Source organism: Populus alba, chromosome 6 (genome assembly GCF_005239225.2).
Source record: "Populus alba chromosome 6, ASM523922v2, whole genome shotgun sequence".
Classification (NCBI taxonomy): Eukaryota; Viridiplantae; Streptophyta; class Magnoliopsida; order Malpighiales; family Salicaceae; genus Populus; species Populus alba.
This window is the reverse complement of record NC_133289.1, coordinates 3,544,739-3,568,757: the sequence shown is the minus strand read 5'-3', so window position 1 is coordinate 3,568,757 and position 24,019 is coordinate 3,544,739. Positions and strand designations below refer to the sequence as shown.

At 34.5% G+C, this 24,019-nt stretch overlaps 3 protein-coding genes across 5 annotated transcripts; 2 read left to right on the top strand and 1 right to left on the bottom strand.

Annotated features, from left to right (window-relative positions):
- Positions 1-1,032: 1,032 nt before the first annotated feature.
- On the top strand, positions 1,033-3,900 carry LOC118053152 (cytokinin dehydrogenase 1). Its single transcript, XM_035064310.2, has 5 exons — positions 1,033-2,105; positions 2,445-2,572; positions 2,654-2,911; positions 3,014-3,276; positions 3,371-3,900. The coding sequence occupies exons 1-5, from the start codon at positions 1,445-1,447 to the stop codon at positions 3,678-3,680; spliced, it is 1,620 nt and encodes a 539-aa protein (XP_034920201.1). The 5' UTR covers positions 1,033-1,444; the 3' UTR covers positions 3,681-3,900.
- Positions 3,901-4,021: 121 nt separating this feature from the next.
- LOC118053151 (uncharacterized) lies at positions 4,022-7,521 on the bottom strand. 2 transcript variants are annotated; one of them, XM_035064308.2, is made up of 3 exons: positions 7,421-7,521; positions 6,374-6,472; positions 4,022-4,546 (listed from the first exon to the last, which is right to left on the bottom strand). In XM_035064308.2, the coding sequence occupies exons 2-3, from the start codon at positions 6,402-6,404 to the stop codon at positions 4,155-4,157; spliced, it is 423 nt and encodes a 140-aa protein (XP_034920199.1). In that variant the 5' UTR covers positions 6,405-6,472; positions 7,421-7,521; the 3' UTR covers positions 4,022-4,154. The 2 variants fall into 2 exon arrangements, with proteins under 2 accessions (XP_034920199.1, XP_034920200.1); XM_035064309.2 differs by lacking the exon at positions 7,421-7,521 and having other exon boundaries at positions 4,022-4,574.
- A 5,437-nt stretch (positions 7,522-12,958) lies between these two features.
- On the top strand, positions 12,959-23,122 carry LOC118053150 (uncharacterized). Of its 2 annotated transcripts, XM_035064306.2 has the most exons (12): positions 12,959-15,577; positions 15,659-15,789; positions 15,918-16,157; positions 16,849-16,978; positions 17,553-17,705; positions 17,860-18,104; positions 18,216-18,291; positions 19,117-19,323; positions 19,640-19,875; positions 20,436-20,514; positions 20,619-20,759; positions 22,311-23,122. In XM_035064306.2, exons 1-12 carry the CDS (start codon positions 13,145-13,147, stop codon positions 22,470-22,472), a joined length of 4,233 nt encoding a protein of 1,410 aa, XP_034920197.1. In that variant the 5' UTR covers positions 12,959-13,144; the 3' UTR covers positions 22,473-23,122. The 2 variants fall into 2 exon arrangements, with proteins under 2 accessions (XP_034920197.1, XP_034920196.1); XM_035064305.2 differs by having other exon boundaries at positions 12,959-15,789.
- Positions 23,123-24,019: the final 897 nt, after the last annotated feature.

Here is a 24,019-nt window from a genome sequence, read left to right as displayed (position 1 = left end):
CAGGACAAGACACTTACTTTCAATGTAATTGGTGAAATACCTTACAGCCAGACCTGAGTGATAGTGATAGTCCCACCTTTTTCCTCAAATCATCATAAAAACAAACAAAAAAAAAAGAACAATTTCATAGACACCATCATGTGCATCTATAGTTAACATAGAACCCTATAAAAGTATTCAATCAAGAGAAGAATCCCTAAACTAATGCATCTTGATCTGCTGTGTTCATTTTAAGGTAGAAACCTCAATATCGATGTGCACCAAGGTAGTGTAGTATGGTGAAGCTGGCTCAAAACAAATACTGACAAAATGATACAAATGCAATACAAAAATTGGTTCTTCCTCGTAAAGATTCAAGGGGAAATTAAGAACCCATAAATAAAGTTTAAATTCAAATTAAGTGCCACAATAATTTCAACTATTTTCGTGAAGCTTACTGGGAAAAAAAAGCCACAGGACAGTCATATAATTGCATTTCAAATTTAGGTCATGTCTCATCAAGACACCGGAAATTTTGGGAAAAAATAAGAACATATGAATTAAGATTAAATTCAAAGGACACCAAGACCACCTAAACCAACGTTAATGTTGTGTTTTTTTTTTTTTTTTTTTTTTTTTTTTTTATCAATAATGCCCCCCTCAAGAACATGGTAAATTGCCGTTTGGATTTCATATGCAACAGGCTGGCCTTACTCAAGAGAGCAACCATTTTTGTTACATATGCTTTGTCTTAAAGACATTGATTTCACAAAAATGTTCAAAACAACGCTGGTTTGGATCCCAGAACCCTGCACTGCCAAAAAAGTTTATCAGCAAGCATCAGCTCATGAACATCACGTGACCACGGACCCATATTTGACCACTTAGCTCTAACAGGATACAACCTAGTAGGGGCCGGCCCGTCGATGCCAGGAATTCAATCCTTATCTGATAAAAATGAGAACACAGCTCAGTGAATTGCTTGAGCACAAGAAAAAAAAAGTTTAAGGAAAGACAGTGGATGATAGAGAATCAGCTTGACGTATTGAGGTAGGGAGAAAGCATCATTGCTCTAAGTGGTGATAGCGTATCACTAAAAGGATTAGAGAGGAGGAAAGTGGAAATTGCGGTTGCGAGACTGGAAAACGGAAAGCATTTAGAGAAGCTTTTTTTTCACTTTCTTGTGACTTCTATATATCTACTACTCCCTTTGGAAGCCAAAAGGGGGAGCCTAAGAAAATATTCCTGAACACACATCTAAGACAAAGTTTGGACAGTTCATATATACGGGGGGTCATCACTGAATACCTGGCTCTATTTTGACTGTGCCGCCCAAACCTTCCCTTTAAATTGTCTTCTCCACCATTCATTTCCATAAGCTCTTCTGCACCTCTCCTTTTGCTATTTCTCACGGGTAGCAACAAACACAATCTCTCTCCTTCCTTCCCTTTCTCGCACAGAACAAATGGGATCTCCATCTTCTGCTTCTAGAAGACAGAACAACCTTCTATTCCTTGTATTTATTATGACCCTTTTCTTTTACTCAATACCAGATAAAATCAACCTTTGTTCCGACCAATCTTCTGTCAGCCCAAGTGTGATTCCATATAAGAGCTCCTCCAACACCTCTTCATTGGAAACACTAAAGCTAGATGGCTGCTTCAGCTTTGACAATATCGACCACGCAGCCAAGGACTTTGGCAACATGTATCATTTCCTCCCAGCGGCAGTTCTACATCCAAAATCAGTTTCTGATATTTCCAACACTATAAAGCATGTTTTCAAAATGGGTTCCACTTCGCAGCTAACCGTTGCTGCTAGAGGCCACAGTCACTCCCTTCAAGGTCAGGCACAAGCTCATCAAGGTATAGTAATCAACATGGAATCACTTCAGGGACCAGAGATGCAAGTTCACACCGGAGAGCTGCCTTATGTGGATGCATCAGGTAGTGAGTTGTGGATTGATATTCTACACGAGACTCTTAAATACGGGCTTGCACCAAAGTCTTGGACGGACTACCTTCATCTCACCGTTGGAGGCACCTTATCAAATGCCGGAATTAGTGGACAGGCATTCAAACATGGACCACAGATTAACAACATTTACCAATTGGAGGTGGTCACAGGTATGTTTACATATGCCCGGATTCCGTAATGCATAAATTTTCAGACAAGGTTGGCCCAAGATCACAGTACAAGATATAGAAATAGTCACTTAAGCATGACAGGGAGAATAATCCCGTGATATTATTACTTCAATTTTTATACAAACACAACTTTACCCCGCCACACAAGTAGCTGGAATTAAGCTTAGATTTTCGATTACATTTAGCCTAACATGGAAAGAATGCACCCCAAAGAATAATGAAATTCACAGCCTGCAGTCTAGCTAACTTGAAATTGTGATTGAATTATTTAAAGCTGAGAAACGCATAACTGAATCTTACACGATGCTCTGGGTGCAGGCAAGGGAGAAGTAGTTACCTGTTCAGAGAATAAGAACGCAGATCTCTTTTATGGTGTTCTTGGAGGACTTGGGCAGTTTGGCATCATCACTAGAGCGAGAATTTCTCTTGAACCGGCACCGAAGATGGTAAAAATTACTTTCAGCATCTCTAGGCAGTCGTATAATGTCACAAGAAATATCCAGAACGTAATTTATTGCTTTTGACAGGTGAAATGGATCAGAGCACTATATGACGAATTCTCTAAATTTTCCAATGACCAAGAACATTTAATATCCAAGAATTCCTTCGACTACATCGAAGGGCTTGTAATAATAAACAGAACTGGTCTTCTCAACAACTGGAGATCCTCCTTCAATCCAAAAGACCCTCTTCAAGCCAGTCAATTTATTTCAGAAGGAAAAACTCTTTACTGTCTGGAAATTGCCAAATACTTCAACCCAAACGAGTCTGATGCGATGAATCAGGTAAGACTTGCGAAGAGAACACGGCAAAACACTTCTCAGGAGCCCAACATGGGTTTCACTTTATTGATGCCCTTGCTCCTAACCTTGTTTTCTCTCATGCAGGAAACTGAGAGCCTATTGTCAGAACTGAGTTACATTCCATCCACACTCTTTCTGTCAGAAGTTTCTTATGTGGAATTCCTGGACAGAGTCCACCTGTCTGAAATCAAACTCCGAGCAAAAGGTTTATGGGAGATTCCTCACCCATGGCTGAATCTTCTAATCCCAAAAAACAAAATTTTTGAATTTGCTCAAGAGGTCTTTGGAAATATTCTTACAGACAGCAGCAATGGTCCCATCCTCATCTATCCGGTCAATAAGTCCAAGTACTGTCATACCTAAAAAAAAAAAAAACCTATTAAATTCCCTCACAATTATCAAATTCTATGTTATCGACCTGATTGTTCCTTCACATTGCAGGTGGGATAACCGAACATCCTTAATCACCCCAGAAGAAGATACTTTCTACCTAGTGGCGTTCTTATCCTCTGCAATGCCATCTTCCACAGGACGAGATGGCTTGTTTCACATTTTAGCTCAAAACCAAAGAATTCTAGGTTTCTGTTCCTCGGCTAGTCTTGGGGCCAAGCAATATTTGCCTCATTACAGCACCCAGGAAGAATGGCAAACTCATTTTGGTCCGAAGTGGGAAGTTTTTGTACTGAGGAAATCAACTTATGACCCAATGGCAATCCTAGCTCCTGGCCAACGAATCTTCAGAAGGAAATAGCATCCACATGATGCTGGCCTCTCGTTCAAGATAAACATCAGGAAAAGGTTCCTTAAGGCAAATACGGACCCATAATGCCTACGACTGTAAATTACTAATATTACAAGCTCTGATAGAAAGTTGGGTTTCCATGACAATCGTCAGCATAATAGAGAGCAAGAGTCAGCAGGCTACATAACTTTTTTGTTAAAACATGAAGATTTTAAGTAGGTAATTCTGTAGAGAGGGCTTCTAGTATTAAGTCAGGATGGTTTTTAAACATATCATGTAATTAAATTTCTTTTATTTCTTCGAGCAAGGCGAAAGCATCTGTTTCCAACACATTCATGCCAAATCATGCATACAGAAACATGAAATTAATAATTTATCCAAACCACAGAGTTACATGTTAAGCATGCCACAACATGTCAGAGGCCATAAAACACCTGAAAAAGACTGTCCATGGCAACTAGGACTCAAGGATTGACAAAAGAGCTACTTCCTTTCCGTTGCTTCTGTCCAGCCAAGGCCTGGTCTGTGTATTTCTCCCTGAGGCTCTTCATAGTTTCTAGCATCAAGGATTGTTGCTTCAAAGTCGGTTGAATCACTTGCAACAGGAAGAAAGCTACCTATATCATCTCTAGCTCCAAAGCCACCAGCCCGTATAATATCATCTTGTGTTATGGAAGCCTCCATGTTTACTTCCCCAGATCTGTTCTCATCTATAGGAGAATTTGGAGAAACAAGTTCCTGCGCTCTCCAATCAACCAAGTTAACTTTCCTGTTATCTACTGGAGTACTTGGACCAGGTCTTGGAATATCTTTCACATCATTCTTGGAACAATTGGATTCGGCTGCTTCATCCCTTGTTCTGTTTTCATCAGTATCTGGGGCATCCAGCAACAAGATTACAAACTGACAAAGGAAGCCAGCATTTGCATGGGATACGTTTTCATCAAAAAGAAATGGAATGAGTGAAAACTGGATTGTTTATCACAATTGAAAGATAAATTTAAATTGAGTCCTGTAATAAACTTCAGTAATATATAGAAGTGAGATTTCAATATCGTAGTCTATTCAGGTCACAAACAAAAACTCTTGAGCATCCATATCTCAAGATTATGGTTTCTCCAGACATACAATCAAAATGAAAAAAATTAAGAGTTCAAAAACCTCAACAAATCTGAGCTTGATTTGAGCGCTTCATGTTCTCATTGTGGACAATGTTCATATGGGAAAATCATAAAATACTGATAAATAAAAGTAACATTATGCATATTGGTTGTTTCAGCTATGTATAGGATCCTACGTCTAACATTACTATGCAAGGAAATTATGAGATGTTACTTCTAACATTAGTTGTCTATCCATGTAAAGAAAACAGTTCCCGACATATGATTTCTATAGAAGCTCGAATGAAAGATTTGTCCCGAAGGTTGCCAAGAATACAAATAATTTAGGGAGTGCCCTTGTGCTGGTAGATGCTTTCCAAAGACCCTGTTATTCAAAATCTAGGTGTAGGATCTTGCAATCGCATCCCACACACATGCAGGAAAAATAAAACGAAATAAAATAGGAACAAAACTTCCAAACAGCCCAAGTCATTCAATCTCTCCAAAAAAATTAAGTCAGCACCTGTTTGTTAGGACTCCTCCAGGACCTATAATACCAGAATTAGATTTGACAAGTCAATTCCAAATATCCAGCATATCAGGCTTGAATCGTATAGAAGGCTATTGGCTACATTATTAAACTTAAAAACATTTCTGCCATGTAAGCAACCAACATAGCTTGTCTTCTAATTGGAAGGCTCTGTTGAACTTTTCATATCTATCTGCATTAAGTTTAAAGGCCTTCTTTGGTGGAAGAAATAGTATTGTCCTAAGAATGATGTTACAATTCAGATTGCAGAAAGAGACATAGAGAATGATTTACTCATTCTGATGTTAAATTACAACATACCTTAACAAAATATATTTATGGAAGTCATCATTAGGGCATCGACACATCAATATAAGAGTGACATCTATTATGATCTAGTTTGATAAATTTGGCTGAAATAGGAGCTATCACAATCCACCAAAAGATTCAGGAGGCACTATCACTTCAAAAGAAACTTTAAAATCAGCACTGTGTGTGCATGTTCTAATATTAATCTTGTAGTAAACAATATTGTGTTTTAACAATTAATGGCACATTGTTGATTTTTCACTTCCCCAAATGTTAAGATTGCCAATTCTGCTTTCATTGTGAAGCATGCTACTGCTAGAAATGCATTCATACAAAAGGTCTGCTTCTGTAACATAAACCTCCTTTCACAAACATCTACACAGTCTCATGATGACAATTGTCAAAATGAAAGGAGGGGTTTCATGTGAAAAATAGGACGCCTCTAAACAACAATTCTATCACAATCCACCAAAAGATTCAGGAGGAAAGAGCCATAAAGATCATGCACTTTCATACTTAAAGAATCGATAACAAACAGCAGGCTGAGCATAGCACCTCACAGTAGTCCACTAAATTAGTATGAATTCAATTTCCAGGTTCTTGTTTATGCAGATCAAAATAAGAAACAATTTTGAAACATGAAATACTCAAAAGACTGCCTACAGGCCCAAATTGACTTGGAATCTCCCAAGGCATGAGAAATAAATAACACACCAAACTGCAGAGCTACAGTCTAACTGAAGAAGTGATACACAAGATCATACCATGGAAAGCCTCAGCCGACTTGTGATCCATGGTGTATAAAAACCTCACCCAAATGGTTCTCGTGCATATAAGATCCTCCGCGATCCTCTCAAAAAATTCTATTAAGACAATAGCTACTGTAAGATTCCATGTACGGTATACACAGTGGCTGATAAATAAATTTTACCACTAAACATGGAGCATGGAGAGAAACTTGACAAAATCTAAAAAATGACAGCAATAAAAACAACTGGAGAAAAACATCCGTTCTTAGACACAAAGATACCGGTAGCTTCCATGCATTTGAAAAGTAAAATGTATTCAAATATTTCATTGTCAAAAACTAGTCGTCTGAGACTGTTTTGAAGCTTGAAGAGAATGGTTTCTTGATCATGACGAACTCTAATCATGATTCCACATTCACAACACAAGATTTGGCAGCCATGCTCCTAAAAGCATATCCAACCTTAACAAGACAACATTTGTTGGAGCAAACAAGTTGATAACAGAAATTGATGCAGAGCAAGTGAACGGAATTTCCTCCCTCCTCAAAAAAATGAAAATTTGAATAAAAGCTAAAAGCAGAAAGTAGAAAGCGCAAAGCATTGCTGGATTGGCACTGCACTGAAAAGGATTTAGCAGTAATTACAGGAAAATAATCATTACTAATTTTCTCTCATTTCATTTACACCCTCTGAAGTTTGAGCTAATCACACCTCCTGAATCCCTAATTTCCGGTATTAATAATTTAAAACACTTGAATTTGAATGTTTAAAGGCTGGTCCTAATCCATAATAAACAATCAAGCATCATAAAAAAATAAAAACCTATCAACACTATCAGCATCTACGGCATTACATGTAAGGAAAAAAACAGAAAAGAAAATCAACGATGACATATCGCGAAACGGAAATTTAAGACCGAGAAAGCACAAGAAACAACAACACTCGAAGTTCTTTTTGTTTATTTATTTATAATAAGGAAAAAAAGAGGGAAAGAAAGAGTGGAAATAACTACGGTTTTTCAAGTTCTAGGGTTTAAAAAGGAGAAATGATGATGGAGTTTACCTGGCGAGGGAAGAGAAAGGCAAGGAAGAGAACGAGTTCTTTTGCTTTGCTTTGCTTTACTGTGTGCGGTGCTGTGTATTTGTTTTGCCACTTTTGCCTTTTGTTTGTTTGTGTTGGAAGTTAGTGCTATTAAGAAAGTATGCCCTGAAAAATCACCTTCATTTAGATTTGACTCGGCTCGGATTACGGTTAACTTAATCGGACCGCGTTAATTTAATAAATTAATTTATAATTCGCTTAAAATTTAATTTAACTTAATAAAATAAAATAAAATAATATATTTTTAATTTTTTTATAAAAAACTTTAAATAATATCATTTTATATTGATTCATGAATCCTTCCAACATATCTCATGATTAATCATTTTTATTTAAAAAAGTGTTTGGAAATATAATAATAATTTTTTTTAAAGTGATTTTTGCTTATTAAAATAATAATTTTTTATTTTTAAAAAATTATTTTTAACATCATCATATTAAAATAATTTAAAAATAAAAATAATAATAACTTTAAATAAAAATAAAATAAAATTCAAGAAACGACGGCAGCCCCAAATATCCTCTGAATCTTCTCCTTTTATGTCAGAATTTGCGAGGACTATGATTTAAAGGATTTGTTGTTCAAAGTAATGTGATGGTGTGTAGATGGAGTTTTTGTTGATTTTGTGTAAGTAATTAACAAGACAGGTACCTTTGATTGAATTTGAGTATGATTTCTCATTTGTTTTGGAGATTTGTATTTAATTTATTTTTATATGTTTAATTATATTTAATTTATTTTCAAAAGTTTGTGTTTCAGTTTATTATTGTGTTATGTCTTCACTGTTAAGACTAGCAGAAATATATCATATAGTTTTAAACTAAATCAACTCTCCGATTCTATATTATAACTAAGCAAAAAGGCAACAGTTAATATAGTTCAAATAAACATTTTAACCCGACCTGAGAAAAATCGAAAGAGATGAAGGAGCACCTTAACCATACCCGCTACGAGATAGTTTCTCGCCTATTTCCATTTGTCCCTAATATTTCCAAATTTTATTTTGATCTTTATGCTAAGATTTTTGCAAATAAGACCCCAGTTGGGATTTTATTTCTGTCCATTTGTTTACGCAGTAACATTTGTTTTTGAAACAAATCGCAAATGTTAAATATTTGGTACTGCTAAAAAAGCATTTTAATATTCACATGGACCTAGACAAATTATTTTTAAACCACATGTTTGCAGAATGCAGCTCTTAAGCTGCTTTTCGCAAAAACTTGCAGATAATAAAGAGTGAAACTCTATTATTTTAGCTGGATCGGATCCGGTCTAAAGCTAAATGTATTGAACCGGGTTCAATCCAGTTAAAAAATCAATTTTTATTTTTATTTTTAATTGTGTTTTATTTGAAAAATTAGAAGGAGATCGCTTGATGACGTAGCATTTACAGAATTTGATCGCAATCCTAATTTTGTTCTTTATGATATTTTACCTGATACTGTTGCGCGTTTAAGAAACCAAGAAAACTGCAGTTCTTGTTAAATGGATTTCGTACGTGATGAAATTATAGATAGTTTTAATAGAATAATAAAAAAATATTTAATATAAGTATTGTTTATTTTATCATGTAATAAGCAATAGTTAAATCTATAATATTTAATTAAAAAACCATCAATATTAATATATATATATATATATATTATTTTATAACCTCAATTTAAAAAGTATTTTTTTAACCAAACATATACAAATATCAAACCAACTTAAACAAAAAATAATTTTCAAACCACGGCCATAAAATTATCATAATACCAAATACACTCTTACAAAAATCCAAACACCGAGTAAGGATGTCGAACTTGCATGTTTTTTATTTAGAAGAAGCAACATGCTTCTTTTGAGAAATTAAATTGAACATCTCTTATTGAACGAGATAAATGTATCTCTCCTTTCATTGTTTTGATTTCATGCTAGCTTGAAATGGGTGTGGATTAAATGGAAAAAAGAGAAAAAAAAAATTTAAGACAAATAAGAAAAATTAGTAAATTATTTAACAAAATACATTAGGTGTAGAAAAAATATTATAACATTAGAAAGAGTATTATGGATTGTAATAGTGATTTGACAATTTACCCTTCATCAAATCAACCAAGAAGGTTAAACTTGGAGATAAAATAGTGTTTTCACGTTATTTATTTGTCATTTTTATTTTGCTTGGAGGTCCACAAGTCTTTTTTTTTTTTTTGAGATTTCATATTTTATTGCACAATCATTTTACTACATTTCCATCAATTTTGGAATTAATTAAGTTTTTTAGGGGGTATTTTTGTATGTTTCTCTTTTTTTTTTATTATTATAATCGAATAGGTAAAGGGTAAATTTATCTTTTCAAAAAAATATTAAATATTCAGATCAAGTTAAATTTATTAAATTACCCTCAATTTCATAATTTATTTTTGTTATGTGATGGTGAGAAGTTTTTTTTCACCGTGCCAATCAATTACCTACAACGTCCTTTTTATTGAGAGGTGGCGCATGCTTGTCTGTGCTAAACAAATTGTAATTGGAGTTGTTTTTTTCCTTTCTTTTATCTATATTCCCTCAAAATTCAAGCATGGCATTGAAAATTTAAGGGCACTCCCATTGGTTTGGAATATTTTTTTTAATTATAATTTTTTGTGTGATTTTTTTTTGTTTGTTTTTATCCTTCAATATTAAATTTGTTAGGGATTGAGATTTTACAATTTTTTTCATTTGTGATGCTTATGATCTAATGACATAAGCAACAAGTTTGAAAAGTTAGAAGTCTTTTTTTTCTTTTTTTTATGATTTTATCATTCAAAATTATTATTTTTTTAAATAATTATGTGGTTATCTTCAATTTATTTTATATTAGTTTATCACAGTCTCATGATCTAAGCCACAAGTTTTACATGTCTTTTTTTTTAATAAAGATTTTTTTTAAAAATGTTTTGTTTAGGTTTTTTTTAAGCCTTTTATTCCAACTATTTATGTTTATTTTATTAATTGAAAAATAGACTTCGAGTTTTTTTCTTTTTTTTTTTTTTACAATTTTATCATTATACATTATTTTTTTAAGAAAAAGATTGATTTTGTTGTTGTCTTCGATTTTTTTTTCTATATGTTTATCACAGTCGTATATGATCTAAGATATAGGTTTTATAGGCATTTTTTTAATAAATTTTTTTTAAAAAAAATATGTTTTGTTTAGTTTTTTTTAAAGCATTCCCCCTACAATTTCAATTTTTTTTTTTTTATCTTTTTGTATGTTTGTTCTTTTTTTTTAAAAAAAAAAAAAAAAATCTCATCATACAATATTTAATTAATTGAAAAACAAACTTCAATTTTTTTTAAAAAAAATATTTTTTCTGGTCAAATGACTCAGGTTATGAGTTTAATAGGTAAACACGAATTACCATTTTTTTTTCTTTTGTTATTTTTTTTTTGTTTTCGTTATTTGACATTGATTTTTCTTTTTCTTTAAAATGTGCTTGCATGAACTAAATATGTTTTTTTTTCCATTCCAAACCGTGATGAAACATAGGTCATATGAGGCTTCTTTCAATATAGCACTATATACACAATTTACTGTGAATTATTACAATTAAATTATCATTTTACTCATTAGGTAAAAAAAAAACAAAAGTCTTGGTGGTGGGGTAGTTTGATCTTTTCTAGAGGTCCACTTATCATTAAAAAATTTTTTAGGGACATGATAACTTTTTCTATTTCTTTTGCATAATAAAATAACAAATTTATCTAAGACGAACAAAATATAAAACAGTTAACCAATGATTATTTAATCTCTTCAAGAACTTTAAAATAGTAAAAATATTTATTTATCCTTGTGCCATAAAAAAAAAAGTTGTTTGAGCAAGAGTTTTTTTTAGAACACAATAGAAATAAATTTTTATCCTTAGAAAATATAAAAAAGCAAGGCATATGTTTAAGGACATTTGTGTCATTTCGTACTATTTTTTTTTGGCAATTCCAAGTCTCCCGGACGTTTTTGTGTCATTAAACACCTTGCTCGAATTTTTATCCATTGAAATATATAAAAAAATAAGGCATATGTCTTTTAGCATTCGTGTCATCTCACACTAGTTTTTTTTTTATTTTATTTTATATATAGATATATATTTATATAAATGATTATTAATATATTTCATTAGATGTATGAGTTTTTTAATTTATATTTTGATTTTTTATATAAAAAACATATTAAAATATTTTGTGTATATCTAGATTTTAAAATTTTTTTTTATGAAAAAAACACATGTCAAATACTAAATCTAGATTTAAATAACATGTTACATATATACTTATAGTTCGCATAACTGTCTTAGGTTGTGTTTGGTTTTTATTCGATTTTTGCATTTATGATGAAACAAACATAGTAAAATATTTAATAACAGCCTAAATTGTGTTTTGTACGGTGAGACACTAAAAAATTAAGTTAAAAATATAGTTTTTATGTAGCAGTATTTACATGTTTTTTAATTGAGTTTTATAAAATTCCTGTTTGATTTTGCGTTTTAAAAATGCTTTTGAAAAAAATTAATTTTTTTTTTTATTTTTTTCTTTGCTTTAAATTGATATATTTTTTGTGTTTTTAGATAATTTTGATGCGTTAATATAAATAAATTTTAAAAATAAAAAAAAAATTATTTTGATGCATTTTCAAGTAAAAAGTACCTTGAAAAACAATTACAACCACACTTCCATCAAACATTTTATAGTTACACATAAATTTCAACATAATTTTTTACATAATTAAATCCAACTAACCACAATCATAAAAACAATTTATAAAAACTACCTCAAAAACAAATACTCTTATTTAAATGGTATATAATTTACATATATGATCAAGAATGATTTAAATCCAGCAATTGTGACATACTTGCCTTCATCTGCCAACACTAGTCATTTTCTAATTTTTCACCTTTTTAAAACAGATTTTCAAATTTATTTCATCAATCCCATCCCAAAACCATGCACTTGAGAAAAAAAAAATTTAGAAAGAAATATCAAAATTTTTTTTAATTGAACACCATCATTAACATCGATTATTCAAATTAAAATTAAAATTCAAACTAAACCAACAATCAATAAAAATGAGTTACATTCATGCACACACACATATATTATAAATTATAAAAAAATTGCACTATACATAAATCCAATTTAAATCATCCTCCTTGTTAATTTAAAAAATGACCTTTGAAACATCAATAAACAGTAAATAAAATAAAAGGAATAACTTTGATGCTGGACTATTCACAAATCCAATTTAAACTGTCGTCCTCAATTTTTTTAAAAATGACTAGACATTAAATAAAAAAAATTAAGAATCATATTTTCTTTTGATGTAATAGCATAACATTAAATCTAACAGGATATTTATATTTTTTTTCTTAATTTTTATTATTTAAAAATAAATTTTAAAAAATCATATATTTTTTTTGCAGGGTATTTGTTTCTGAACTAAACATTCATCAACATTTTTCATATATACATATATATACTCGTGTGAACGCAAGACTTCTAAATGTAAATTCAACGAGGAACAACGAACGGTACAATTTACAGACCAGAAACCCCACTCTTTCTCTATCGCTTCCTTCAAAACGAAGCAAAGCCTTTAACACCAAACACCTCACACTCCAAACAAAACCGATTTCACAAAAAACTAAAACTCCTCCTCTCTGTTGCTTCCAATGTCACCGGCTGCGGCCGTCGATATCAGGTCACCCGTCATCTCCAAACATCCTTCCTCTTTCCAAAACCCTAATTCCAATCCAATCGAAAATAACCACCGCCATAGTGTAAAGGCTCCGGTTTTTGGTAGCGCAAGTGAAATCGATATGAATGAGAACGGGTCGCAAATCGGGTTGGGTCGGGCGCGGCCGAGGTTGGTGAAGGTGAGGAGGCGGTTACATGGGAGGAACAGAGGAGCGGCTCCAGGTGAGTTGGGCGGGTCCGGGTCGGGTTTTAACCCGTTTAAACGTGATGATTCTTGTAGCAGTGATAGTTATTTAAATGGCAATAGTAATGTGTCCAATGTGGGTTTTGTGTTTGGTGCAAATGGGAGTGTAAAAAGTGGGAGGTTAGATTTGGATTTGAATTCTCGAGTGGAATTGGATTTTAAAGAAAAAGAATTTGGTGGAAGTGTGGGGCAATTGAGAGAAAAGGAGCCAACTTTGGATTCAAAAATGGAGGCTGGGGAGTTTGGTAACGTGGGTTTTGTGTTTGGTGCTAATGGGAATAATGTCGAGGTGAAATTTGTTTCAGAGAAGAGACAATTGAATGAGTGTGGTGTGAATGCATGCGAAGCAGAGAATGAAAAGGTCAGGAATGCTGATGACAGCGAGTCTTATGATGACAGGAGTGAATTAGGATCGGGTTTGAATACCAATGAGGGAGATTCTAGTGGGAATGGTGTGAAGTTGGGTTCTGATGATGTCAGTTTTGTGTCTGATGCTACTCATGATGGAACTTGTACAAACATGGGGGTTTCTGGTTCAGGTTTTGTGTTTGGTCCAAGTTTGTTTGATGGAAAGTTAAATTCGAACGAGGGACAGAGAGAATCAGGTGAAAGTTCTGGAGATTCAGCCATTGCTGATACTGGGAAGATGAAGGTAAGGCATGAGGCCGAGCTTTATAAAGTGAAAGGCAATGGTAAGGGGATTTTTGTGTCACCTAGCAGCAGCAAGAAAAGTTCCTTTCTCAATGAAAGTGTGGTTACAAATTGCCCTGTTGAGGTCAAGTCAAGTGGCGAAACTTTTTTAAATTGCAGTACTTCAATGGATCAAAATGGTAATCTGAATTCTAGTGTAAATGATAAGTGTACGTTTGCTTCATTTGCAAATAGTAGTAATGTAGCTAGTGCTTCTAGCATGAACCCAATATTTAATCTCCCAGATGATATTAAGAAACTTAATATTAATGAGTTTCAGAACGTTCATGGAACTGACGATAAGAATTCATCTGCTAAAGATGATTCTTCATTTGTATTCAGAAGCAGTAAAATGGTTTCTGCCTCTTCTAATGGAAGTTCTGGTGGTGATAAATTTGAATCCAGTGACAAAAACAGAAGTTGTAATACCGCTAGCACTTCTATTGGAATTTCAAGTTCGGGATTATTTACATTTCAGGCAGGATGTGCAAAAAACTCTTTTGAGGCCCAATTATCTCAAGATCAAGTGAATGATGATACACAACTCAATGGAGCTGCTGCTCAAACTTCATTGTCATCGGGTGGTTTTGACTCCCAAGTAAATAATGTAGTTTCTGAAGCAACAACTATGGCTGGAGTTGATAAGGAAAATAATGAAAGTAGTTCTACAAACACACTGGGTGGATTAGGGATGCCCTTCACAGACTTCAAAACTCCATGGGATCCTTCTTGTTTTAAAACAAGTCTATTTCCTGAATTAAATAAGAAACTGGAATTTACTGCAAATAGCAGATCAAAGAAGGGCAAAAGATCACAAATGAGGATACGGTTGAAGCAAGATTCCTTAGGCAAGCAAGAGCAAGAGCAAGAGCAAGATCATGTACAAAATGAAAGGAGTGCCCAAGAAAATCTAAATACCCCTAGCAGTTACTCACCCATGGATTTTTCCCCTTATGAGGAAACTACAGCTGAGAAATTTTCTGAAGAAACTTTTGTGACATCAAATGATTCCAACCATCAAGAAAATAATCGCGCGTCCTCTATCTTGCATTCAACCGAGATTGCTGGTCTCAGAGAGAGTGGAGGATTAGATACTAATAAAGATGATGGGAAACCTAGAGAGAAGATGAACCCGGAGAATTCTGATTCTGGTTCTGAAAGATGTTTCATGGGTGATTACATCTCTAAAGAGTTTGTTTTTGGAGCTGAAATGCCCTGCTCTGGTTTCAACTTTGTGCAGGTCAGTAGCATGGATGCTGGCGCTGCTGAAGATACACATGGATTAAAGACAGAAAGCAGCCATCAAGTGCAATTTTCCTTTGCTTCAGGATCAAGAGACCTAGATGGGAGGAAATTTTCCTTTTCTGCTTCATCCTCTGAACAAATTAGTTCATCAGCACCAAAGCGTCAGTTTAGAAAGAAATATCGGAGGAAAAATCCATGTGAACCATACGTTGTTACCCCAAACCCAAATGTATGCAAAGTCAATTATTTTTCTGTCCAAACTCTACCACAGGCCACCACTTTTTCATATATAGCTTTTGACATTGTGCAGGGACAAGAAGAAGATTTATCTACTCCTCAAAGAAAGGTGGGAAATAAATCTGAAATAAATGAATTAGCCAAGCAAGGCTCAATCTCATCCACTGACTCTGTTCAGGAAGCATGCGAGATGTGGCGAGCAAGGTAGTTTCTACATAAAATCTATCAATGGTTAAATAGTTCACATATTGTTTAATAATGAGTGCTAATGTATATTACTTTTGAGACCGTGCATTTGATACTTATGCTGGATAGGATTATTTTTTTACCAGGGGGAATCGTGCTTATCAAAATGGGGATATGTCTAAAGCCGAGGATTTTTACACAAGTGGGATAAATTCCATTCCTTCTAGTGAGATGTCAGGATGCTGCCTCAAGCCTCTTGTTATTTGCTATAGCAACCGTGCAGCAGCACGAATGTCTCTTGGAAACATGAGGGAAGCTTTAAGAGATTGCATAAAGGCTTCTGGTCTAGATCCCAACTTTTTGAAAGTTCAAATGAGGGCTGCTAAGTAAGTCCTTTGCATGGGCTACACTGATCTTACACTTTTTTTGCTTATAGTGCATGATGCAACAACATTCATATCTGATCTGTCATTCATATGGTTTGTTTACACAAATTTTCAAATTAAAGAATTTTCTTTTAGTGAAGTATATGAGTGAAACAAAATTTGGTGATTTTTTTTAAATGTTATATCTTCTCTTGTGCTTTTTTTTTTTTTTCCCGAGGGTGTACTCCCAGGGTGGGGTTGTTTATGGTAAGAATTCGTTCAGAAGAAGAATGCTGTCCCAAAATTTGTGAACAATATTTTCTGCACCGCACCTGCGAATGACTCTCTTTGAATTTTTATTTGTCACGTGTTGACTTCATCTGAAGGACAGGAGCTGTTTGGTTATACTTCATATGTAGATGGTGTCCATATGTTGATACCTGTGTGCTATATACTAAATGATGTACTATGTATTTTAAACACGTGTGGATTTTTATTTTGTTTCTAATCCTCATTCTCTGCCCGTGCACTAAGAGTGGTCCTCTTTGACCATGCACACTGATCAAGAATAGCTACTAAATGCCCTATCAGCCTGTCTTCTTTTTATTGACCTTATCGGGTTGTCCTTATTTGCTCCTTGCTGAATGATGTGGTATGTGTTTGAAAATGATGTATTGCGTGCTGTAAACATGTGGGGATTTTTTCTTTCCAGTTGTCATCTTCAGCTGGGAGAAGTTGAGGATGCACTCCACTATTTTAGCAAGTGCTTGGAATCTGGAGCTGGTGTGTGTTTAGATCGAAGAACCACAATAGAAGCTGCTGACGGCTTACAGAAAGCTCAGGTATGCATTTGTTAGCTTCAGTGCTACTGATGTGACCATCTTATCAAGTAGAAATATGTTCATTTTCATTAATTGTATATTGATCTTGCTTTTGAAATACTTGTTTTGAAGAAGTTCAGATAAAAGAAGAGAGGGGACAAAGGTTACCTTTTCCACCTTGGAAAATTCTTTGCCTTATTTCCTTTTAAGCATAGTACTTTTTCAAGCAGCAACTCCTAATTAAGCAGAATAACCAAGTTCTAAAGTTTTAATAGGATAGAAGCTAGGTTTCCATTTCTGGCAGATTACATATAACGGCATTATATCCTACATGCAGGCAGTATAAATCATATCTTAATAGCCATTGTCATCATTAAATTGATCTTTAAAATCTAGAAAGATCTGTTTTGAATGCAAAATATGTATTAGGATGCAAAAGGAGGCACTTCATTTTAATGGATTTTACATTTTGGATGAGCTATCAGAAATTGCTTATTAATGGGCTTTTCTGGTAGCTAATCGTTTCTTGCTATCCATGTGTGCTTTTGCAAGAAATCAATCTCATGACTTATCAAGTGGTTTTCCTTGCTTCCAGAAAGTAGCAGAGTGTACAAATCGTTCTGCAAAACTTTTGGAAGAGAGAACATATGATGCAGCAGTTAAAGCTCTAGATGCGATCGGCGAGGCCTTGTCAATTAGCCCCTACTCAGAAAGATTGCTGGAAATGAAAGCGGAATTTCTGTTTATGGTCTGTGCTCTTTCAGCATTTTCTTTTGCTTGTTCAAGTAACTGAATAATTCGGAATATTGAAGAATAGCAGTTGATAAATTGTAACACAAGTATTTCATTTGTTTGCCTCAAGGTTTCTTCTAATCAGAGACAGTTTTTGTGCCATTTTGTAGTTACAGAAGTATAAAGAGGTGATTCAGCTGTGTGAGCAGACTCTTTGTGCCGCTGAAAAACATTTTGCTTCAATAGGTGCGGATGGGCAGTTTGTGGATACTGGCTGTTCTGAAAGTGAAAATTGCTCATTTGCGAGGGTGTGGAGATGGCACTTGATTTCAAAGTCCAACTTTTATCTTGGAAAGCTTGAGGTGGCTCTTGATTTACTTGAGAAATTAGAGCAAATGGGATCCATCAGTTACAAGTAAGTATATCATTTCATCAATGCAATCCAATTTTAAGGCATGCATTTTAATTTGGTCATTATTTTCTCATAATAGCTTTGAGATCCCTGAAAATAATATGAATCATGCAGGTATGCAAATGCGAATAGGATATTGGAATCATCTGTTACATTAGCTGTCACCGTGCGCGATCTTTTACGTCATAAGGTATGCTGCTGACTGCTCCAAGTTTACTTTCCCCCTGGGTTATTTGAAGTGATATATGATGTGTGATGGTTTACATAACATGAATGTCATTCTTAATGTTTTAGCTGGGTTAGAATTCTAGGAATAGGGCTGCATGGTACTTGTTTCTTTTTGTTATTTTTTTTTTTAACAACATGGTGGTCAACTTGTCAGACTGTGAAACTTTTGATAAAAAATCATCAATCTATCTTCCATGCTAAGCTGTCTATTTGTAAGTGTATAATATTGTATGTAATGCTATGATTCATTATTACAATGCCCTTGCTGTTATTTGTGTCTTAATCTGTGCCCATTTTAAGTAGATGACCACAAATCAAATCAACCATTTTCTTTCATCATCATGCTCATCTTTGAACAATTTATGGATATTGAGAAATCGCAGATTACGAACAGATATTTTTCCCCGGCAGGCTTAATTTTCGGGTAGCTTTTGGTCTTGTGAATGCATGGGGTTGATTTGATTGGATTGCCTAGTTTGAAGGGACTTTTAACAATGTGGATCTGGTTAGGTGATTTCACTTTGGAGTTTTTGATTGCAAAATCTGCTGTGTGTTATTGTTGTTCTTCGATAATAATTGATATCAATAGAAAAATAGGGAAGGAATGCACATTCCAATCGCTAATAATTGTATATGAAGTCAGATCAAGTGATAAATGTTTGATTTTTATTTTGGTTTATGGTTCCCTCTGGCAGTCTTATGTAGAGACAGTATTCTGTGGTCTTACTCAAATGGTTTTTCTTGGAATTCCTTCTACCAATCTAAGTTACATTCTTGTCAATTACAGAGTGCAGGGAATGAAGCAGTTCGATCAGGACGGTATGCAGAAGCTGTAGAGCATTATACTGCTGCTTTATCAAACAACGTTGAATCCCGCCCCTTTTCAGCAATTTGTTTTGGAAACCGTGCTGCTGCACACCAAGCATTGGGGCAGATTGCTGATGCCATTGCTGATTGCAGCCTAGCTGTAGCCCTTGATGGAAATTACTCGAAGGTTTATCTAAAAAATATATGTTTGGTTACCAGCGAGTTAAAAATTTTATATGGACCTCTAAGAATTAAATGTTTCTTTGAAAGGGAAAAATAAATTTATTGTTAATAACGTAAATACATACTATGAATTGCATCCTTTTATGATCATATTTCCTCAAATGCTTCCTGCCATTTTGCTCTGTGGTAGGGAAGAAATCAGCTTTAATTTACTCAAAAGGAATGTGAGATATAGATATCAAGTTTTGAGAACTGTTTTCCCAATGGTTGTCATGGCTGCTTGATACTGTTAATTGCTCAACTGCATGTATCTGTTGCAGGCAGTTTCCAGAAGAGCAGCCTTGCATGAGATGATTAGAGACTATGGACAGGCAGCTAGTGACCTTCAAAGACTTGTATCTGTTCTTGAAAATCTATCTGATGAAAAAGTCAGACAGTCCAGCAAACCTGCTAGATCCACCAGTAGGACAAAAGAATTAAGGCAAGCTCGTCAGCATTTGTCATTAATGGAAGAGGAGGCTAAGAAAGGAATCCAATTGGATTTATATCGTATTTTGTAAGTCATTTTAGAACTTTCAAGATATGATGCTTTCCATGGACCAAAATCATGTTTGTAATGTTTGGATGCTATTGTTCTAATTAAATCATCTGCTTGTGGTGATTCTGGAGTCATGGTGCTGCCGCAGCCAGATTTGTTGTATTATAATCATTATTTTCCTTGTCATGGTTTTTGAAGCTGAACCTTTTCTGAGCATAACTTTTAATTCTATCTTGGCATTGCTTCTCCTTTAGAAGATGTTAATGTATCTATTGACAATTTGAAATTTGGTAAAGCTCTTTCATTAAGAATGTGAAGTACCGTTTTCTATTTTTTTTTCTTCGTATTTTTTAGAATTGTAAACCTCAAACCTGCTCAGTTACACATCATCCTTGCCTGAAAAAAAAATTCTGCTTTTTTCTTACTAGTATTTTATCTGTTACTGTTTCCACATCCCTGGGCTTTGGAATGTGGAATGTTTTTGTCTGAAGCAGTTGAGGCTATTTTCTGGCCATACTTCGTAACTGTTGCATATTATACATTTACAAGTTGTTGACAACAAATAATTCCTTTGCCAGGGGAGTCAAGGATTCTGACACGGCAGCTGATATAAAAAAGGCATACCGCAAAGCAGCTCTTAAACATCACCCAGACAAGGTTTTTAACTTTCCACACCTGCATATATGACCACTGGACCTGTTTCAAATCTTACAGGTTCCTCATGTATTTTCTTTTTTCTTTCTTTCCCCCCTTTTCCGTAGGCTGGTCAGTTCCTGGCAAGAAGTGAAAGTGGTCATGACAGGCAGCTCTGGAAGGAAATTGTTCAGGAGGTTCACGCAGATGCTGACAGGCTATTTAAGATGATTGGAGAAGCATATGCAGTACTCTCAGACCCCTCAAAGGTTTGTTATTCACTTGATTTCAACTTGATATGGCTAATGTGTGGCTATATTCTAGACTTGGAGCTGTGTTCTTTTTTTCAATTACCTGTATTGTAATCATTTCCCATCTTGTTTTGTGTGTTCTGCTATTTAATTGCCTTTGCCAGTCTTTTACATCTCTAATCGACCATGTCTGTGTGGCTGCTATAGTTGGTCATCTTGATTACTAGGACTGAAGATATCCTTTTTTTTTGAACTTTTGGTTAGCAGCAGTTAATTGAAAATGGAAATGAATGTTGTATAATTTGCATGTATGAACGTGCGCTGTATATTTGGTTGATGTAAAAACCTGAAAAAATTGTTGTCAATATCACAATCAACACAGTAGCAACCATCATTCATTGCCACCAATGCTAGTAACATTATTGCCACTACTTCTACTACATGTAGCTGCCACTGCCGCCGCCACCCACCACCATCACTGCTATCACCACTATGGTCCCACTTTCATCATCATGACCATCAACACTGCTCCCTCAATTATAAACATCATCAATATTAGCACTGCAATCGATGATAACCAATGATAACCATTATGACATGATCAATGCTACCATCAACTATAACATGGCCGTGACCGTTGCTGCAATACTATCACAGTAATAACCATCTCCATTGATGCCACCACATCTGCCATCCACCATCTTTCCCAAATATTGCCACCATCTCTAAAAAATATATATATATAAAACCACTTCGAACACTGAATCATTGCCATAATCAACACTATAACAATTATCAGAAGGAAAAAGAATGGGTTACTTACTCATTTGCTCCAGGCATACACGTTTTTTAATATCAGCCTGTTGCCCAGTCATATGTCAAATATAGTATCAAGATTTAGTTTGTTGTTTGAACACTTTGTTATCCATTCCAGTCCCTTGATTCATATTTCAAGCATTCATTCGTGGTAATCAAACAGGGTTGGAAACTTTCTAGTTCCATTATTTTCATTCCTTCTAAGTTTTAACAGTTTCTTTGTTTTTCCTTTCCACTATTTATGGCCCTGTGGACTAGAAGGGAGTATGTTAAATGCTAATTCGTAGTCTGTTTATTCTTTTGCTCTATCAGTACCCTGTATTACGTTGTATGCTACAATGACAGATGTTTAATCTTGCTGCTGACCTCCGATATAAATTACTTTTGATATGTGTGCATTCTTGATCCCAAAACTCTGATAGACATGACTTGGAGATCACAGGATGGTGTTATCCTATACCTGTTCTTTGTAGCCTGCTTTTTAGCGAAGGTTGTTAAACACTAGAATCTCAAGGACTGAAATCGTTTACTCTGTTTGTCCTTCTGACTAGTGAACTGACTTTTGTGTCTAAGGTCAAATTCAACTCAATAACTATCAACCTAAATAAGGACTAGATCACATTGTTGAATGAGGTTTGAGATTTATCTAGAAATTCTAGTTGGGAGTCTCCCTCAAAAACACTCTTATTCTGTTTACATTATTTTGACCAGTAACTATTGCCTCATTTTGCTGTTTTGTTTTTAAATTGACAGCGGTCAGAATATGATCTTGACGAGGAAATTAGAAAAGAATCAAAGGAAAACAATGGAAGCAGTCATAGAAGAACATACACGCGCAGCAACTCAAATGAGAGAAATGACTACCGTCGACACTGGCAGGATAACTGGAAGACTAACAGTTATTACCGTCCGTGATGGTAGGAAAAATATGCTATGTCTCAGGATCAAAAGCAAACTGAATTTTCCAGATCAAGGTCAGGTCAGCTTTTAAGGGATGAAGTTCAGAGGATGGATCATCAGGACTGGCTAGCCATTGGTCTGGTTAACAGCCTGATAATGGATCCACACCAACCATGGCATTGATCTAAAATAGATAGTTGTCAGTAAATTTGGCGGATTTCTATCTAAGAAATCTACATTTCTTATGGAGGCTAAAAGGGAAGGTTTTGTTGAAGGATACTGGACCTTGTAGGGCATTTTTTGCAAGCATACTTGAAACTCGGCTCTCCGGTTGTGCCTAAAAGCCAAAAGCGACTCTGGACAGAAAAACTTTGGGGTTTTATTTATTCAAACCCCGTAGAGAAAACAGAGAAGAATCACTACTAGCTGTTGTTGTTTACAAAAACCACAGGTGCATTATCAAAATAAGACGCATGTTGTTTCATTGTTGTCAACTGCTGGCCCCGCAGTTGTCTGGTGGTTGTGGTAAAAGGTTCTACACTACAGAAAATGGTGTACATTATATATTAAAAGAAAGAAAAATACAATTGGATGTAAAAACTTTGAATGTTACTTATTTTATGCGTATGGAATAAGAAGAAAAGGAATGCAACTCTTTATCTTAATGCATGCGGAAAGCTTTTCTGTTGTGTCATAGATTGAGACAATCTTGTTGACATCCTGTGAATTGCTGGACAAAGCTTCTTGAACCCAAATACTTGGTGGCAAATCTGTTAGCATTTCGTCGACTTGGTTTTAGGGTTTTTTCAAAAACCCTAGAACCATGCATCAAGGGTTTCTCCGCGTCATTGTGTCATAGATTGAGACAATCTTGTTGACATCCTGTGAATTGCTGGACAAAGCTTCTTGAACCCAAATACTTGGTGGCAAATCTGTTAGCATTTCGTCGACTTGGTTTTAGGGTTTTTTCAAAAACCCTAGAACCATGCATCAAGGGTTTCTCCGCGTCATTGTCAATACAGATCGTTCACGCCTGCATTTACCCAACCAGTCCTAAGGGTTGTCAGCTTCAGTTTCAAAAATAAAACTGTGCAGGTTTCTTAACCAGACACTAACTCATCCAGGTACTCTGGATTCTAAGATGAGATAGATTATAGAAGGTACATTAGTTTTTGGCTTGCGCTTTGTCGTATCAACTTTTTTAAAATGTTAAAAAAAATGTTCTAGTGGCAGGGAACTCTGTCATTCTCATTAAATCTATTTTAACGGGTAAAACTAAAAAACTCTCGACTTAACTATTTGTCTATTATGAGTTTTAAATTAAATTATGTGATTATTATTTTGACATAAATCAATTGACTTCACATAATAAAAAACAATAAATAAATAAAAACAAAAAAAATCTATGTGCTAGAATCCAAAAGTAACCTAAGTGATTAATAAAACCATGACTTGCATTTTAAAAAAATATAAATATGATTTTTTTTAGAATACTGAGATGATAACATATTAGATTGACCCGGGATAATCCACAAAACCTATAACCGGGTTATAGATACCAT